This window comes from Panthera onca, chromosome B3 (assembly GCF_046562875.1).
Source record: "Panthera onca isolate mPanOnc1 chromosome B3, mPanOnc1 haplotype 2, whole genome shotgun sequence".
Lineage (NCBI taxonomy): Eukaryota > Metazoa > Chordata > Mammalia > Carnivora > Felidae > Panthera > Panthera onca.
In genome coordinates, this window is record NC_138344.1 from 27,532,241 (window position 1) to 27,552,375 (window position 20,135).

General features: G+C 39.3%; 1 protein-coding gene across 1 annotated transcript in view; it reads right to left on the reverse strand.

Annotated features, from left to right (window-relative positions):
• OCA2 (OCA2 melanosomal transmembrane protein) overlaps positions 1-20,135 on the reverse strand; it is a 496,949-nt gene that overhangs the window by 362,053 nt on the left and 114,761 nt on the right. The window contains exons 8-9 of the mRNA XM_078447715.1: positions 19,488-19,570; positions 18,063-18,216 (exon numbers count right to left, since the gene is read on the reverse strand). Coding sequence (XP_078303841.1) covers positions 18,063-18,216; positions 19,488-19,570 — 237 coding nt within the window. The remainder of the gene's footprint in view (positions 1-18,062; positions 18,217-19,487; positions 19,571-20,135) is intronic.

The following is a 20,135-nucleotide window of genomic DNA, read 5'->3' on the forward strand; positions in this document are numbered from 1 at the left end:
AACCAAGGTAAAAGAGGAAATTAAAAAGTTCATGGAAGCCAATTAAAATGGTAACACCACAACCCAAAACCTCTGGGATACAGCAAAGGCAGTCACAAGAGGAAAGTATATAGCAATCCAGGCCTTCCTAAAGAAGGAATAAAGATCTCAGATACACAACGTAACCTTATGCCTTAAAGAGCTGGAAAAAGAACAGCAAATAAAACACAAAACTAGCAGAAGACAGGAAATAATAAAGATTAGAGCAGAAATTAATGCTATCAAAAACAAAAAAACAAACAACAAAAAACCTAGTAGAACAAATCAATGAAACCAGAAGCTGTTTCTATGAAAGAATTAACAAAATTGATAAACCACTAGCCAGTTTGATCAAAAAGAAAAAGGAAAGGACCTAAATAAATAAAATCAAGAATGAAAGAGGAGAGATCACAACCAACACAGCAGAAATAAAAACAATAATAGGAAAATATTATGAGCAATTATATGCCAATAAAATGGACAATCTGGAAGAAATGGACAAATTCCTAGAAATATATACACTACCAAAACTGAAACAGGAAGAAATAGAATATTTGAACAGACCCATAACCAGGAAGGAAATCGAATTAGTAATCAAAAATCTCCCAAAAAACAAGAGTTCATTGCCAGATGGCTTTCCAGGGGAATTCTACCAAACATTTAAGCAAGAGTTAGCACCTATTCTCCGGAAGCTGTTCCAAAAAATAGAAATGGAAGGAAAACTTCCAAAGTCTTTATATGAAGCCAGCATTACTTTGACTCCAAAACCAGACAGAGACCCCACTAAAAAGGAGAACTATAGACAAATTTCCCTGATGAACATGCATGCAAAAACCCTCCACAAGATATTAGCCAACTGTATCCAACAATACATTAAAAAAAATTATTTACCATGACCAAGTGGGATTTATATCTGGGATGCAGGGCTGGATCAATATCCACAAAATAATTAATATGATTCATCACATCAATAAAAGAAAGGACAAGAACTATATGATCCTCTCAACAGACACAGAGAAAACATTTGACAAAATGTACCATCCTTTCATGATAAAAACCCTCAAGAAAGTAGGGATAGAAGGATCATACCTCAAGATAATAAGAACCATATATGAACAACCCAACACTAATATCATCCTCAGTGGGGAAAAACTGAGACCTTCCCCCTAAGGTCAGGAACAAGACAGGGAGGTCCATCTTGCCACTGTTATTCAACATAGTATTGGAAGTCTTAGCCTCTGCAATCAGACAACACAAAGAAATAAAAGGCATCCAAATCGTCCAGGAGGAGGTCAAACTTTCACTCTTTGCAGATGGCATGATACTTTATATGGAAAACCCAAAAGATTCCACCAAAAAACTGCTAGAATTGATTCATGAATTCAGCAAAGTTGCAAGATATAAAATCAATGCACAAAATCGGTTGTATTCCTATACACCAACAATGAAGTGACAGAAAGATAAATCAAGGAATCGATCTCATTTACAGTTGTACAAAAAACCATAAAATACCTAGGAATAAATCTAACCAAAGAGGTGAAAAATATATACATTGAAAACTATAGAAAGCTTATGAAAGAAATTGAATAAGACACAAAAAATGGAAAAATATTCCATGCTCCTGGATAGGAAGAAGAAATATTGTTAAAATGTCGATACTACCCAAAGCAATCTACATACTCAAAGCAACCCCTATCAAAATAACACCAGCATTATTATTAACCCCTATCAAAATAACATCTAGCATTCTTCAAAGAGCTAGAACAAATAATCCTAAAATTTGTATGGAACCAGAAAAGACCCTGAATAGCCAAAGCAATCTTGAAAAAGAAAACCAAAGCAGGAGACATCACAATCCCAGAATTCAAGCTATACTACAAAGCTGTAATCATCAAGACAGTATGGTACTGGCACAAGAACAGACACTCAGATCAATGGAACAGAATAGAGAACCCAGAAAAGGACCCACAAACATATGGCCAACTAATTTTTGACAAAGCAGAAAAGAATATGCAATGGAATAAAGACAGTCTCTTCTGCAAGTGGTGCTGAGAAAACTGGACAGCGACCTGCAGAAGAATGAATCTGGACCACTTTCTTACACCATACACAAAAATAAACTCAAAATGGATGGAAGACCTAAATGTAATACAGGAAGCCATCAAAATCCTTGAGGAGAAAGCAGGCAGAAACCTCTTTGATCTTGGCCACAGCAACTTCTTACTCAACTCATCTCCACAGGTAAGGGAAACAAAAGCAAAAGTGAACTATTGGGACCTCATCAAAATAAAAAGCTTCTGCACAGCAAAGGAAACAATCAGCAAAAGGAAAAACAACCTACAGAATGAGAGAAGATATTTGCAAATGACATATCAGATAAAGGGTTAGTATCCAAAATCTATAAAGAACTTATCAAATTCAACACCCAAAAAACAAAGAACCCTGTGAAGAAATGGGCAAAAGACATGAATAGACACTTCTCCAAAGAAGACATCCAGATGGCCAACCGACACATGAAAAAATGCTCAACATCACTCATCATCAGGGAAATACAAATCAAAACCACAATGAGATACCACCTGACACCTGTCAGAATGGCTAACATTAACAACTCGGGCAACAACAGATGTTGGCAAGGATGCAGAGAAAGAGGATCTCTTTTGCATTGCTGGTGGGAATGCAAGCTGGTGCAGCCACTCTGGAAAACAGTATGGAGGTTCCTCAAAAAATTAAAAATAGAGCTATGCTACAACCCAGCAATTGCACTACTAGGCATTTGTCCAAGGGATACAGGTATGCTGTTTTGAAGGGACACATGCATCCCCATGTTTATAGCAGCACTATCAACAATAGCCAAAGTATGGAAAGATATGGAAAGAGCCCAAATGTCCATCGATGGATGAATGGATATATACTCAGCAATCAAAAAGAATGAAATCTTGCCATTTGCAACTACATGGATGGAACTGGAGGCTATTATGCTAAGTAAAATTAGTCAGTCAGAGAAAGACAAAAATCATATGACTTCACTCATATGAGGACTTTAAGAAACAAAACAGATGAACATAAGGGAAGGGAAACAAAAATAATATAAAAACAGGGAGTGGGACAAAACAGAAGAGACTCATAAATATGGACAACAAACTGAGGGCTACTGGAGGGGCTGTGGGAGGGGGGAGGTGCTAAATGGGTAAGGGGCACTAAGGAATCTACTCCTGAAATCATTGTTGCACTATAGGCTAACTAATTTGGATGCAAATTTTAAAAAATGAAAAATAAAATTTAATAAAAAAAGAAAAATAACAATATAAAAAAAACTTAAAAAATTAAAACAATAAGTTGTAAGATAATAAGATTTTAAAAAAAGAAGTGCTAATAGCAAAAGTGATACAAAAAAAAGTTACACCAACATATACATTAGAAAAGAAAGATTTGTTCCAGATATGCAAGGCTGGTCCAAAATTCTAGAATAAATCAGTGTAATCTTCCATATCAAACAGCTAATGAAGGAAATCAACTGACACAAAAGGACACTGCAAAAATTCCATACCCAATTATGGTAAAAACTCTCAGTATCCCAAGAAAAGAAAAGAATTTACTCAATCTTTTGAACAGCATCTACAATATCTAAACATAACATCATACTTAATGGTGAAAGACAGAATGCTTTCCCTTTAAGATCAGAAACAGATAAGGATATCCACTGTCACCACTCTTGTTTTCACCACTGCAATAAAGCATGAAAATTAAAGGCATATAGACTTGAAAAAATAAATAAATAATAGTGTTCTTATTGCAAATGGTATGATTATATATATAGAAAATCCCAGAGAATCTACAAAAAACTTCCAAGAACTAATAAGTAAAAATATTATTAGTGTTATTATTAATAATAAAGTAACAGGTTACAAGATCAACATACAAAAATCAAATGCACTTGTATATACTGACAATGAAAAAATGGAAACTAAAATAAAAACACAATACCATAACAATTGCCCCAAAAATAGAGGAAACACTTAGGTATAAATTTAGCAAAATATGTACACAATCTTTGTGATGAAAAATTATGAAATAAATCAAATACCTAAATAAATGAAGAGGCATATAATATTCATGGACTGGAAGGTCTTTCTAAAATATATATGGAAAGACAAAGACCATAGAATGGACAGTAAAATTCTGAAAAATAAAAGTGGAATGAATCACTCATCTCAGTGTCAGGATTTATGATATATCTGAAGTACGTAAGATATCATGGTACTGGTGGAAGAATACACACATAGATCAATGAAACACAATAGAGAACTAAGAAATATATCCACACAATATGTCCAATTAATTTTTAACAAATGATCAAAAGCAATTTGAATGGGTTAGGCTTTTCAATAAATGGTGCTAGAGGTCCATAAGTTTAAATAATGCTCCATAGATTAAAAAATTAGTCTCTCCCTAAACTTCACACTTTAAACAAAGGCTAACACAAAATGGATCATAGACTCAAATGTAAAAGTAAGATGACATAAAGTTCAGGAAAAAACATAGGAAAGGATCTTTGGGATCTAGGCGTATGTTCTTTATCTTGACACCAACAGCACAATCTAAGAAAGAAAACATTTATAAACTGAACTAAGAGAAAACAATTGCAAACTACACAACCAACAAAGTCCTTATGTCTAGAATAAAGTACATATAAAACAACATAAAACATCATTAATTTTTTAAAAATATTTTTAAGTATTCATAGCATCTTTATGTAGTCCAACAATGAAGAAAATCATTTTAGCCTTTCAGAGGATAAATGCTTAAACACACTATTCCATCCATATCACAGAATGTTATTCAGTAATAAAAAAGAAATAAAATAGTGATTATGCAACACTTTGGATGAACCTCAAGGAAATCATGCTGACTGAAAAAAAGGCCAATCTCAAAAGGACACACTCTACATTATTACACTACAAAGCATTGGTGAAATAACTTCACTATAGAGAGGGAGACCAAATTAGTAGTTACCAGGCCTAACAGATGATGAACAAGGAGATGGGTGTGGCTATACAGAGCTATCACAGGGAGCTTGTGGTGATGGTACAGTTTTAGTATCCTTGTTGCAGGTGTACTTACACAAAGCTATATATATAATTGTATACAGTCACACATGCAAACACACACATACACACACACACACACACAAGTGTATGTATAACCATTGAAATCTGTTTCTAGAAATTTGTCCATTTCTTCCAGATAGCACAATTTGTTGGCATATAATTGCTCAAAATATTCTCTTATTATTGTGTGTATTTCTGCACACAGAGGTTGGTATCTCTCCTCTTTCATTTGTGATTTTGTGCCTTTTCTTCCTTCTTTCTGATCAATCTGACTAGTGGCTTATCAATTTTGTTCATTCTTTCAACAAGCCAGCTTCTGGGGCACCTGGGTGGCTCAGCCAGTTACGCCTCTAAATTCAGCTCATGTTGGGGCACCTGGGTGGCTCAGTCGGTTGGGCATCCGACTTCGGCTCAGGTCATGATCTCGCGGTCTGTGAGTTCGAGCCCCGCGTCGGGCTCTGTGCTAACAGCTCAGAGCCTGGAGCCTCCAAGTATTCATTGTATTTCCAAATTTTTTTTATGGTTGATTTCAAGTTTTATAGCATTGTGATATGAAAATATGCATGGTACAATCTTAAATCTTTTTGTACTTGTCGAGAGCTGATTTGTGACCCAGTACGTGATCTGTTTTTGAGAATGTTCCATAGGCACCTGAGAGGAATTTTCATTCTGCAGCTTTAGGGTGAAATGTTCTGAATATATCTGTTAGGTCCATCCAATCCAGTGTGTCATTCAAAGCCATTGCTTCCTTGTTGATTTTCTGCTTAGATAATCTGTCCATTGTTGTAAGTGGAGTGTTAAAGTCTCCTACCATTATGTTATTATTATCAATGAATTTCTTTATGTTTGTGATTAATTGATTTATATATTTGGGTTCTTTCAAGTTGGGGGCATAAATATTTACAATTGTTAGATCTTCTTGGTATATCCCTTAATTATGATAGAATGCCCTTCATCTCTTGTTACAGTCTTTGTTTTAAAATCTAGCTTGTCTGATATAAGTATGGCTACTCTGGCTTTCCCTTGACATCCATTAGCATGATAAGATTGTTCTCCATGCCCTCCTTTCAATCTTCAGGTGTCTTTAGGTCTAGAATGAGTCTCTTGTAGGCAGCATATGGATGTGTCTTATTTTTTTATCCATCTGACACCCTATGTCTTTTGATTGGAGCATTTAGTCCATTTACATGTAGAGTGATTATTGAAAGATATGAATTTAGTGCCATAGTGTGGTCTGTAGAATTGGTGGTGTTTCTGGGTGATGCTCTCTGATCCTTCCTAGTCTTCGTTGCTTTTGGTCTTGTTTTGACTTGCCTTGTTTTGTTTTGTTTTGTTTTTCTCCACTCAAAGAGTTCCCCCTGAAAATTTCCTTCAGGGATGGTTTAGTGGTTACAAACTCCTTTAGTTTTTGTTTATCTGGAAACTCTTTATCCCCCTTCTATTTTGAATCATAGCTTTGCTGGATAACGAATTCTTGGCTGCATATTTTTCCAATCCAGCATGTTGAAAATATCCTGACACTCCTTTCTGGCATGCCAAGTTTCTGTGGACAGATCTGCTGTGAACCTGACCTGTCTTCCCCTTTAGGTTAAGGACAGTTTTTCCCTTCCTCTTTTCATAATTCTTTGTCTGTGTATTTTGTGAATTTGACTATCATATACCTTGGTGATGGTCAGTTTTTGTTGAACCTAATGGGAGTTCCCTGTGCTTATTGGATTTTGATGTCTGTGCCCTTCCCAGATTAGGAAAGTTTTCAGCTATAATTTGTTCACATAAACCTTCTGCCCCTTTCCCTCTCTCTATTTTCTGGGACTTCTATGATTCAAATGTTATTCATCTTTAATAAGTCACTGAGTTCTCTAAGTCTTGTATCATGACCTTTTGCCTTTATTTCCCTCTTTTTTTTTCTGCTTCATTATTTTCCATACTTTTATCCCCTATATTACTGATTTTCTGCTCTGCTTCATTCATCCTTGCTGTCATGGCATCCATTTGAGATTGCATCTTGGATACAGCATTTTTAATTTTGGCCTAAGTAAATTTTAGTTCTTTTGTCTCCACAGAAAGGGACACTCTGGTGTCTTCTATGCTTTTTCAACCCTAGCTAGGATTTTTATTTTTTTTTTAATATATGAAATTTATTGTCAAATTGGTTTCCATACAACACCCAGTGCTCATCCCAAAAGGTGCCCTCCTCAATACCCAGCACCCACCCTCCCCTCCCTCCCACCCCCCATCAACCCTCAGTTTGTTCTCAGTTTTTAACAGTCTCTTATGCTTCGGCTCTCTCCCACTCTAACCTCTTTTTTTTTTTCCTTCCCCTCCCCCATGGGTTTCTGTTACGTTTCTCAGGATCCACATAAGAGTGAAACCATATGGTATCTGTCTTTCTCTGTATGGCTTCTTTCACTTAGCATCACACTCTCCAGTTCCATCCACGTTGCTACAAAAGGCCATATTGCATTCTTTCTCATTGCCACGTAGTATTCCATTGTGTATATAAACCACATTTTCTCTATCCATTCATCAGTTGATGGACATTTAGGCTCTTTCCATAATTTGGCTATTGTTGAGAGTGCTGCTATAAACACTGGGGTACAAGTGCCCCTATGCATCAGTACTCCTGTATCCCTTGGATAAATTCCTAGCAGTGCTATTGCTGGGTCATAGGGTAGATCTATTTTTAATTTTTTGAGGAACCTCCACACTGCTTTCCAGAGTGGCTGCACCACTTTGCATTGCCACCAACAGTGCAAGAGGGTTCCCGTTTCTCCACATCCTCTCCAGCATCTATAGTCTCCTGATTTGTTCATTTTGGCCACTCTGACTGGCGTGAGGTGATATGTGAGTGTGGTTTTGATTTGTATTTCCCTGATAAGGAGCGACGTTGAGCATCTTTTCATGTGCCTGTTGGCCATCCGGATGTCTTCTTTAGAGAAGTGTCTATTCATGTTTTCTGCCCATTTCTTCACTGGGTTATTTGTTCTTTGGGTGTGGAGTTTGGTGAACTCTTTATAGATTTTGGATACTAGCCCTTTGTCCGATATGTCATTTGCAAATATCTTTTCCCATTCCGTTGGTTGCCTTTTAGTTTTGTTGGTTGTTTCCTTTGCTGTGCAGAAGCTTTTTATCTTCATAAGGTCCCAGTAATTCACTTTTGCTTTTAATTCCCTTGCCTTTGGGGATGTGTTGAGTAAGAGATTGCTACGGCTGAGGTCAGAGAGGTCTTTTCCTGCTTTCTCCTCTAAGGTTTTGATGGTTTCCTGTCTCACGTTCAGGTCCTTTATCCATTTTGAGTTTATTTTTGTGAATGGTGTGAGAAAGTGGTCTAGTTTCAACCTTCTGCATGTTGCTGTCCAGTTCTCCCAGCACCATTTGCTAAAGAGACTGTCTTTTTTCCATTGGATGTTCTTTCCTGCTTTGTCAAAGATGAGTTGGCCATACGTTTGTGGGTCTAGTTCTGGGGTTTCTATTCTATTCCATTGGTCTATGTGTCTGTTTGTACCAATACCATGCTGTCTTGATGATGACAGCTTTGTAGTAGAGGCTAAAGTCTGGGATTGTGATGCGTCCTGCTTTGGTCTTCTTCTTCAAAATTACTTTGGCTATTCGGGGCCTTTTGTGGTTCCATATGAATTTTAGGATGGCTTGTTCTAGTTTCGAGAAGAATGCTGGTGCAATTTTGATTGGGATTGCATTGAATGCGTAGATAGCTTTGGGTAGTATTGACATTTTGACAATATTTATTCTTCCAATCCATGAGCAGGGAATGTCTTTCCATTTCTTTATATCTTCTTCAATTTCCTTCATAAGCTTTCTATACTTTTCAGCATACAGATCTTTTACATCTTTGGTTAGATTTATTCCTAGGTATTTTATGCTTCTTGGTGCAATTGTGAATGGGATCAGTTTCTTTATTTGTCTTTCTGTTGCTTCATTGTTAGTGTATAAGAATGCAACTGATTTCCGTACATTGATTTTGTATCCTGCAACTTTGCTGAATTCATGTATCAGTTCTAGCAGACTTTTGGTGGAGTCTGTCGGATTTTCCATGTATAATATCATGTCATCTGCAAAAAGCGAAAGCTTGACTTCATCTTTGCCAATTTGGATGCCTTTGATTTCTTTTTGTTGTCTGATTGCTGATGCTAGAACTTCCAGCACTATGTTAAACAACAGTGGTGAGAGTGGGCATCCCTGTCGTGTTCCTGATCTCAGGGAAAAAGCTCTCAGTTTTTCCCCATTGAGGATGATGTTAGCTGTGGGCTTTTCATAAATGGCTTTTATGATCTTTAAGTATGTTCCTTCTATCCCGACTTTCTCAAGGGTTTTTATTAAGAAAGGGTGCTGGATTTTGTCAAAGGCCTTTTCTGCATCGATTGACAGGATCATATGGTTCTTCTCTTTTTTTTTTTGTTAATGTGATGTATCACGTTGATTGATTTGTGAATGTTGAACCAGCCCTGCATCCCAGGAATGAATCCCACTTGATCATGGTGAATAATTCTTTTTATATGCCGTTGAATTCGATTTGCTAGTATCTTATTGAGAATTTTTGCATCCATATTCATCAGGGATATTGGCCTGTAGTTCTCTTTTTTTACTGGGTCTCTGTCTGGTTTAGGAATCAAAGTAATACTGGCTTCATAGAATGAGTCTGGAAGTTTTCCTTCCCTTTCCATTTCTTGGAATAGCTTGAGAAGGATAGGTATTATCTCTGCTTTAAACGTCTGGTAGAACTCCCCTGGGAAGCCATCTGGTCCTGGACTCTTATTTGTTGGGAGATTTTTCATAACCGATTCAATTTATTCGCTGGTTATGGATCTGTTCAAGCTTTCTATTTCCTCCTGATTGAGTTTTGGAAGAGTGTGGGTGTTTAGAAATTTGTCCATTTCTTCCAGGTTGTCCAATTTGTTGGCATATAATTTTTCATAGTATTCCCTGATAATTGTTTGTATCTCTGAGGGATTGGTTGTAATAATTCCATTTTCATTCATGATTTTATCTATTTGGGTCATCTCCCTTTTCTTTTTGAGAAGCCTGGCTAGAGGTTTGTCAATTTTGTTTATTTTTTTCAAAAAACCAACTCTTGGTTTCGTTGATCTGCTCTACAATTTTTTTTAGATTCTATATTGTTTATTTCTGCTCTGATCTTTATTATTTCTCTTCTTCTGCTGGGTTTAGGCTGCCTTTGCTGTTCTGCTTCTATTTCCTTTAGGTGTGCTGTTAGATTTTGTATTGGGGATTTTTCTTGTTTCTTGAGATAGGCCTAGATTGCAATGTATTTTCCTCTCAGGACTGCCTTCGCTGCGTCCCAAAGCGTTTGGATTGTTGTATTTTCATTTTCGTTTGTTTCCATATATTTTTAAATTTCTTCTCTAATTGCCTGGTTGACCCACTCATTCGTTAGTAGGGTGTTCTGTAACCTCCATGCTTTTGGAGGTTTTCCAGACTTTTTCCTGTGGTTGATTTCAAGCTTCATAGCATTGTGGTCTGAAAGTATGCATGGTATAATTTCAATTCTTGTAAACTTCTGAAGGGCTGTTTTGTGACCCAGTATATGATCTTTCTTGGAGAATGTTCCATGTGCACTCGAGAAGAAAGTATACTCTGTTGCTTTGGGATGCAGAGTTCTAAATATATCTGTCAAGTCCATCTGATCCAATGTAGCATTCAGGGCCCTTGTTTCTTTATTGACCATGTGTCTAGATGATCTATCCATTTCTGTAAGTGGAGTGTTAAAGTCCCCTGCAATTACCACATTCTTATCAATAAGGTTGCTTATGTTTATGAGTAATTGTTTTATATATTTGGGGGCTCCGGTATTCGGCACATAGACATTTATAATTGTTAGCTCTTCCTGATGGATAGACACTGTAATTATTATATAATGCCCTTCTTCATCTCTTGTTACAGCCTTTAATTTAAAGTCTAGTTTGTCTGATATAAGTATGGCTACTCCAGCTTTCTTTTGGCTTCCAGTGGCATGATAAATAGTTCTCCATCCCCTCACTCTCAATCTAAAGGTGTCCTCAGGTCTAAAATGAGTCTCTTGTAGACAGCAAATAGATGGGTCTTGTTTTTTTATCCATTCTGATACCCTATGTCTTTTGGTTGGTGCATTTAATCCATTTACATTCAGTGTTATTATAGAAAGATACGGGTTTAGAGTTATTGTGATGTCTGTATGTTTTATGCTTTTAGTGATGTCTCTGGTACTTTGTCTCACAGGATCCCCCTTAGGGTCTCTTGTAGGGCTGGTGACAAATTCCTTCAGTTTTTGTTTGTTTGGGAAGACCTTTATCTCTCCTATTCTAAATGACAGACTTGCTGGATAAAGGATTCTCGGCTGCATATTTTTTCTGTTTAGCACACTGAAGATATCGTGCCAATCCTTTCTTGCCTGCCAAGTTTCAAAAGAGAGATCAGTCACGAGTCTTATAGGTCTCCCTTTATATGTGAGGGCACGTTTATCCCTTGCTGCTTTCAGAATTTTCTCTTTATCCTTGTATTTTGCCAGTTTCACTATGATATGTCGTGCAGAAGATCGATTCAAGTTACGTCTGAAGGGAGTTCTCTGTGCCTCTTGGATTTCAATGCCTTTTTCCTTCCCCAGTTCAGGGAAGTTCTCAGCTATAATTTCTTCAAGTACCCCTTCAGCACCTTTCCCTCTCTCTTCCTTCTCTGGGATACCAATTATGCATAGATTATTTCTCTTTAGTGTATCACTTAGTTCTCTAATTTTCCCCTCATACTCCCGGATTTTTTTATCTCTCTTTCTCTCAGCTTCCTCTCTTTCCATAACTTTATCTTCTAGTTCACCTATTCTCTCCTCTGCCACATCAATCCGAGCCATTGTCGTTTCCATTTTGTTTTGCATTTCGTTTAAAGCGCTTTTCAGCTCCTCGTGACTGTTCCTTAGTCCCTTGATCTCTGTAGCAAGAGATTCTCTGCTGTCCTCTATACTCTTTTCAAGCCCAGCGATTCATTTTATGACTGTTATTCTAAATTCACTTTCTGTTATATTATTTAAATCCTTTTTGATCAGTTCATTAGCTGTTGTTATCTCCTGGAGATTCTTCTGACGGAAATTCTTCCGTTTGGTCATTTTGGATAGTCCCTGGAGTGGTGAGGACCTGCAGGGCACTTCCCCTGTGCTGTGGTGTATAACTGGAGTTGGTGGGCGGGGCCACAGTCCGACCTGATGTCTGCCCCCAGCCCACCGCTGGGGCCACAGTCAGACTGGTGTGTGCCTTCTCTTCCCCTCTCCTAGGGGTGGGATTCACTGTGGGGTGGCGTGGCCCATCTGGGCTACTTGCACACTGCCAGGTTTTTGGTGCTGGGGATCTGGCGTATTAGCTGGGGTGGGTAGGCAAGGTGCACGGGGGCAGGAGGGGCAGGCTTAGCTCGCTTCTCATTAGGTGATCCCCTTCAGGAGGGGCCCTGTGGCAGCGGGAGGGAGTCAGATCCGCTGCCGGAGGTTTGGCTCCGCAGAAGCACAGAGTTGGGTGTTTGCACGGAGCGAGCAAGTTCCCTGGCAGGAACTGGTTCCCTTTGGGATTTTGGCTGGGGGATGGGCGGGGGAGATGGCGCTGGCGAGCACCTTTGTTCCCCACCAAACTGAGCTCTGTCGTCCGGGGGCTCAGCAGCTCTCCCTCCCTTTGTCCTCCAGCTTTCCCACTTTCTGAGCAGAGCTGTTAACTTATGACCTCCCAGACGCTAAGTCACGCTTGCTGTCAGAACACAGTCCGTCAGGCCCCTCCGCTTTTGCCAGCCAGACTCGGGGGCTCTGCTTGGCCGGCGAGCCGCCCCTCTGCCCCAGCTCCCTCCCGCCAGTCCGTGGAGCGCGCACCGCCTCGCCGCCCTTCCTACCCCCTTCCATGGGCCTCTCGTCTGCGCTTGGCTCTGGAGACTCTGTTCTGCTAATCCTCTGGTGTTTTTCTGGGTTATTTAGGCAGGTGTAGGTGGAATCTAAGTGATCAGCAGGACGCGCGGTGAGCCCAGCGTCCTCCTACGCCACCATCTTCCCTCTCTCCCCAGCTAGGATTCTTAAAATGTGGTTTTAAATTCTAATTCAGACATTTTATTCACATCTGTGTTGATTAAATCCATTATTTATTTCTGTTCTTTCTTTTGGGGTGAATTTCTCTGTCTTGTCATTTTGGAGAAAGAAAAACAGTAAAATAAAAAATTAAAATTAAAAAATCAAAGACAAAAAAAAGATTCAAGTAAAGAAAGATAGATCTTAGGTGTGTTTCAACCTGCTTGTTGAAAAAAGCTTGACAGAATAGAGAAAAAAGAGAAAGGAAGGGGAAAAGTTTAATTTTTTAATTTTAAATAATAAAATAGAGTAAAATAAAATAAAGAAAATAAAATAGAATATTTTTAATTTACAAAACAAAAAACAATACAAAAAGAATTTGCTCTTTCTGTATCCAAGAAATAAAAAGAAAAGAAAGAAAAAAATGAAAACAATTTAAGCAAAAACAGAAGTAAAGAAAACAAACAAATAAATGAACCAGCAAGCAGAAGGAAACCTGGCTGAAGTTACAACCAGTTTCCCCTCGAACTGAAACTTTGAAGCATACTAGTCTGTAGACTAAGCAGGTGGGAAGGATTTGTTTTGATCTTCGGGGGGATGTGCCTGGAGGGTGCAGGTGTGTGGGGTTTGGTGTAATGGCTCCATTATCCACTTGGTGGCACTGATTAGCTTACTGGGGTGGATCCCGTATGTGCCAGAGGTGAAAATGGCTTCACCCAGCTCCCTAGTCTTTGGCACAGGAACTTTGCACTTCCCTGACCTATGATCAAGCACCCCTCCCTTGTCTCAGGTCTCCATCCACTCCCTGCCTCTACCTTGTCCATGTCTAAGCTGTCCACCTGCCAGGTAGTGCCTCCCTCCAGAGTTTTGTCTCAGATGAGGCTGTTTCAAAACTCCACACTTCAGAGACCCACACTAATTCTCTGGGGGTGGGTCTCACAGAGCAATGGCTGGTTGCCAGCTTGTTCCAGAAAACATTCCAGTGATCGTGCAGCAGGAGAGGTTCAGAGTTTATGGAAAAACAACACACAGCTGGTGCCAGGATTTTACCACACTCTGGCATCTTTGTCTCAATATCAGCAAACGTGGCTGCTCTCCAGGGTCCATGAGGACTTTTGCCCACAGGGAGGCTGTATGTCCTCTACCAAATTGCACTCCAAGCAGGAGAACAGCTTCTCACCATGTGGCACACAGACCCCTCAGACCACACTGCCTGGTCCTAGGGATTCACCCTACTTCCTCACCAGAGCACTCCCAGGCACTGAGCTCCAGAACTTCAGACTCTGCACTCCATCGTTTATAGAATCCTGGTGGTATTGAAACCCTCTCTGTTATCCCAAATTTTGGGGTTTGGGGGAACAGATTTCTTGTCCAGTCCCCTGCAAGTGTTTTAATTCTTTCTCTCTCTCTTCCTTTCCAGGTACTTACAGGGGTGAGTGCTTTTCTTGCACAATCCCAATGTGCTGCAATCATCCCTTTTCTCTTTCTCTTTCTGTCCTTTCTTTGTGAAAACAGCTCCCTACCCTCCATGGTTCTGCAGCTTTTCTCTCCCCCAATTCACCTCTCCATACCACATACCTGCCAAATTCTGTGGCTCAAATTATGCAGATTTTTTCATTAATCCTCAGGTGTTCAAAATGCTTTGATGCTGATCTAGCTGCATTTCAGGGGCAAGACAAGCTCAGAGTCTCCATACTGCTCTGCCACTTCTATAACCACTGAATCTGAATAAGCTCTATGGATTGTACCAATGCCAATTTCTTGGTCTTGATATTATTAAACCATAGTCATATAACACATTAATATTGAGGGAGGCTGGGGAAGTATAGATTGGACTTCCCTGTACATTTCTTTGCAATGCCCTGTGAATCTTTAATTATTTCAAAACAACAACAAAAAACGTTTTTGATAGATAATGTAGCTGGTATATTATAATATGGAGCAGGAGAGGAGTGAGGCCTTATACTGAGGGGCAGCAGTTCACCTGACTGACTTATAAAGGGTGCCCTTAATGAGCCTTTCATTGAACTAATATATCTAGTTTCTTCTAACCTCCTCACTTTTTGTTTCTGCCAGGGTAAAAACCATGTTGAATTGGCCTCTTTACAGGACTTTTATTACTTCAACATGGCTGTTGGGAGGGAGGGAAAAGCATTTTCTGAATGGCTATTAATAACAGCCATTAATTAATGAAAGATTAATAAATGTTTATAATTATGTAATTTTGAAAGGTTGTACAATTATACACAAAAAGTCAAATTCTAGAATAAAAAGAAGTCTTCTCAAAAATAAATTGGCATTAAACTGTATTTTTTAATTACTAATGACTGTAACTGATTAAAGTACATTGAATTTATTAAACCCATAAGTTCAAAATGATACTCAGAAAATGGGAGACAGACAAAAAATAAATTCAGTGGACACCACTGGAAGTTGCTAAGGCAACAAATCATTATTATGAAAATTGATAATTAAGGAAAAATAATTTATCTTGTGTTTCTGGCATTAAGTGTGTTTCACGTTAATGAAATTGGGTGGAAGAAAGTTCTTCAGTACAGAATGTGTCATTTATAAATGCAGATAGAATGACAGAATTAGAAAATTCATTGCGAATGCTAATGGTCCCTGGTGAATATTAAAACTATTAGGAGCAAAGGTCACAGGGAACTTGATAAACACTGGGCCAGGCTGCCACCACCTAAACTCACTAAGCAATCTCAGCATCCCTGCAAGGGGGACATCTAGACATTACACTTCTCCTTGGTGCAAGTCAAACTCCTAGAACACCTGTGAAGCAAAAGGGCCCCAAAATAAAACCTGAAGGCTTCAGATATAAATTGTAGTCCATAGGAAATAAAAGAAATAGAATAAGAATCCTATGAGGGGTCCATTAGCCCAATCCAGGATGCAAGATGTTCTACAGAACCACATAAAAATATTTTTTAACTAGATGGTGGTACAGTAAAGAGCTAACCTGGAAGGCCTAAGGTTGCCATCATTAGAAGAGCCTTTAGAAGAGCCTGCTCTAGGGTTGGCCCTTGGCTGGCATCTGGTTACTTGGCTTTTGGAATATTCCTTATGATAGAAAGTGATAATGTTGTTATATAGGCTTAGAACGTTGCATTCTGCTGTACTAGCATGTCTAAATTATTTTTATAAAATGTGATTTATGGTTAACACCTGCTTTCTTTCTGGGAGGCTAGGACTTTGGTGGGCTCAGGGAGCCTACATGACAAGGCTTCATCAATACCCTGGAGCTCTGAGTCTCAAGCAGGCTGCCCTGGGCATAAATGCCACTGCTGAAGGAAGGAGCATGTTCTATGTGGCCCCTTCTGGGAAAGGAGACCTTTCAGAACCCTGCTTCTGGACTCATCCAGACTTCCTGATGAGGCTTCTTCCACTGCTGGTCATGATAATAAACCACAGCCCAGACAGGGCAGAGCTTCCTGTGAGTCTGTGAGCCCTTCTAGAAAAATCACAGTGTTTAGGTGACCAAGGGAACCCTGAAACATGATGATATTGGTTAAAAAAAAAAAAGAAGAGAAAAAGAATGGAGAGAATAGAGCTACTCTGGAATAAAGAAGACATAAGAGATAAAATAATTAATGAGTGGACCTTGTTGGACAGTTTGGGCTCAACTTACTGGAGCCAACATTCCTCACCAGGCATACTAGACAACCACAGGAAAACTTCTGGAACTTTCCTGACCATTTCTCCTGAAGGCCATTTTCTTGACAACTCCAAGGTATTTCTCATACCTATCCCACACTAAAGAAGAAATGCTTCTCATTCTCTACTGACCTTCCAGGCTCAACCTACTGGAGCCAAGATTCTCATCAATGTGTTGCAGTAAGTCTGGTTTCACAATTAAATTAACAATGTACCAGCCCACCCAGGCAGTGTCTGCACTTTGCTTCATGCTATTAAAGGTAGGGCCACGCTTAGCTCCCCAAAAACACATAATTTATAAGACATAAGATCATTTGTAAAAAGGCTCATACACTGAATTGATAAGCATAACAGATAATAATCCTTCCCCCCCCCCCCATATAGCCCAAGATCTCTCAAGTCTCTATAACATTCATATTCCTATGAAACAAATAGGGGACAGTCTAATGTACATCTCAGAGAGTTTCCACATTTGCCCCTTCAGGGTCACATTTCAAGTGAGCAGCAGAATGAGAGTGAGAAAATCATGCACATATTCAGTTTTCTCAGGTAAATTTTTGCTGGTACCTGATGCAGCTCATCTTGCATGTGTCAGTTGCCAACATTCAGCAAATATTCCAGTACAGATCAATTTTCTACATAGAATAGTGGAATCTTCCTTTTTAGGAAAGATGCCATGGCAATTTGATTAGGAAGCAGAACTGAGTGAGGGGCACCTGGGTGACTCAGTCGGTTAAGTGTCTCTTGATTTCAACTCAGGTCATGATCTCATGGTTTGTGAGTTCAAGCCCCAAGTTGGGCTCCACACTGACAGTGTGGAGCCCATTTGGGATTCATTCTCTCTCTCTCTCTCTCTCTCTCTCTCTCTCTCTCTCTCTCTCTCTCAAAATAAATAAATAAACTTAAAAAAAGAAACAGCAGAACTGAGGGGCACCTGGTAGATCAGTGAGTTAAGCATCCGACCCTTGATTTCAGCTCAGGTCATGATCTAATGGTTTGTGAGATCGAGCCCCATGTCAGGCTCTCTCTATGCTAACAGCACAGAGTCTGCTTGGGATTCTCTCTCTCCCTCTCACTCTGCCCCACCCCTGCTCATGCTCTCTCTCAAAATAAATAAAGAAACTTAAAAAAAGAAGGAGAACTTAGCCTATCCAAAACATCCACACATTGAAAGACACTTACTTGTGAGCCCAAATAAATCTGAGAGCTGACGTGAAAGTTACCTCAAATATAATCAGCATGTAGACCCCAGCAAGGATGACCACAGCAATGATCACTTGTGCTTCTATGCTTGCACGGAGATACTGATGAGCCATCAGAAGAGGAACAGCCTGGGTCTGCTGGACAGAGGCTCGAATGTTGATAGAAACAGTATCTCTGTAGAATGAAGCAAAGATATTACCATTAGTAAAGGAAACCAGACCCTATGTCAACAATTAGTGCTTGTTTCCTTGGTGTCCTTCCCAACACAAGTTATCTATGGCCATAATGAGAGCCCAAATTAATCTCAGAGTGATTTAGCCCAATTCCTGACCTGGCAGACAAGGAGCTCTGAGGGCACATACGAGTAGTGTGAGATGCAGACACAGCCTCCCTGTGGTCAGATCCATCTAATGTAGATCCCTCAGCCCCCACCTGGCAGTATCTGCTTCATGGCAGGTGCCACTCCAACAATTAACAAGGAGCAGGAACTTTCACATTGGTTCTAGCCATTTAAAATTAAAATTCTCTTTCTCTTCATCACACACTGACTGCTTTGCCTGCTAACAAATAGCAAAGCCAACCATTCTCACATGACAGTGATTTGGAAAAGGGCCACATGTAACCTGAGAATATATAGACGGGTTGTCACAGATGATGGGGGAAAGTACCTGGAATAATAAGCATCCAAGTAATTAACAGTATGTGGCATGGTGAAACTAAAGCATTTTTCTAAAAGTTCGGTCAGCAACTGTTGTGAGCCAAACTGTGTCTTCCCAAAATATAGATGTTGACACCCTAACCCTCAATACTTCATAATATGACTATATTTGGAGACGGAGTCTTTATAGGAGTAATTAAGTTAAAATAAGGTCACTAGTGTGGTCCCTAATCCAGTATGACTGGTGTCCTTATAAGAAGGGATAGGGACAGACACAAACACAGAAAAGACCATGTGAAAACACAGGAAGTAGAAGGAATCTTCAAACCAAGGATAGGGGCCTCTGAAAAGACAAACTCTGCTGAACCCTTGAGGAAATAAATTTCTACTTTTTAATTTATGCAGTCTGTGGTATTTGTTATGACAGGAATAGCAAACTCCTACAGACATAATATGGAGTGGCATTAAAGAAAAAGAGAAAGAATCTGAAAATTTCCTGGAATTCTCCATTGTAGAGCTTCATAATATTAATGACTATAAAATCAACTATAAAATACCATTTGCTTCAAAATGGACCCTGAAGTCAATCCTCATTTCCTGACACTTGTGGTTATGATGCCCTCCTACATCCCTCATGTTCACAGTCTCCCCAGTTAGAGCATCCCATCCAAGTCATATAATTGATCTGGCTATTCGTGCCAAAAATTAGAGTCTCACAGGTCAAACTTTTTAAGTGAGCATGTCTCAGAAGACCCTCCCTCAAGATCTTCGATCACCTGAGACCCACCTGCTCAGTATCTCAAAGGTCCTGCTCACCACTAAGCGCTCACTTCTTCTCGGATTTAAAAATACAGTCCAATTCTGAGTGACCTGTAAAAGTTGAAATGTAATATCACAGTAAGGCTTTGAACCATCACCTGGGATTCAGTGTTATTCAGTGTACGTGTTTGTTTATAATAAGGAGAAAAAGAGGAACAGCAAGGACTTTTTACACAACTCCCAAATCCCTGACACTAGAGCATATCCAAGTTGTATGGAACTGGAAATTTCTACATTATGAAGGGCTTTAAGAAAAAAGAATACAAAAGTACACACATAGAATTAGTATAAAAGATACAAAGGTATAGATGTCAAAATGATTTATTATGAGCAAAATAAATCACTGCACTTTATGGGAGACTTGGAATCTTCTGAGCCCTCTGAGGCAACTCATGAAAATGCTTACTTACAACTGCCTCCTGCTTGCAAACTAGAGACAAGTCTGCACACCCATGTCACAGGAGCCCATGAGAAGCAGGATCCAAGGATAAAGCTACTTTGCTGTGGGCAAATCCACCCCACATCTTCCTGTCCCAAGCAGGGTAGTGGAGAAACCAGCTGAGGGGAGCCAGATATGAGCAGAAAGTGGGGGCTGGCTGGGGCAGCTGAGGAGCCA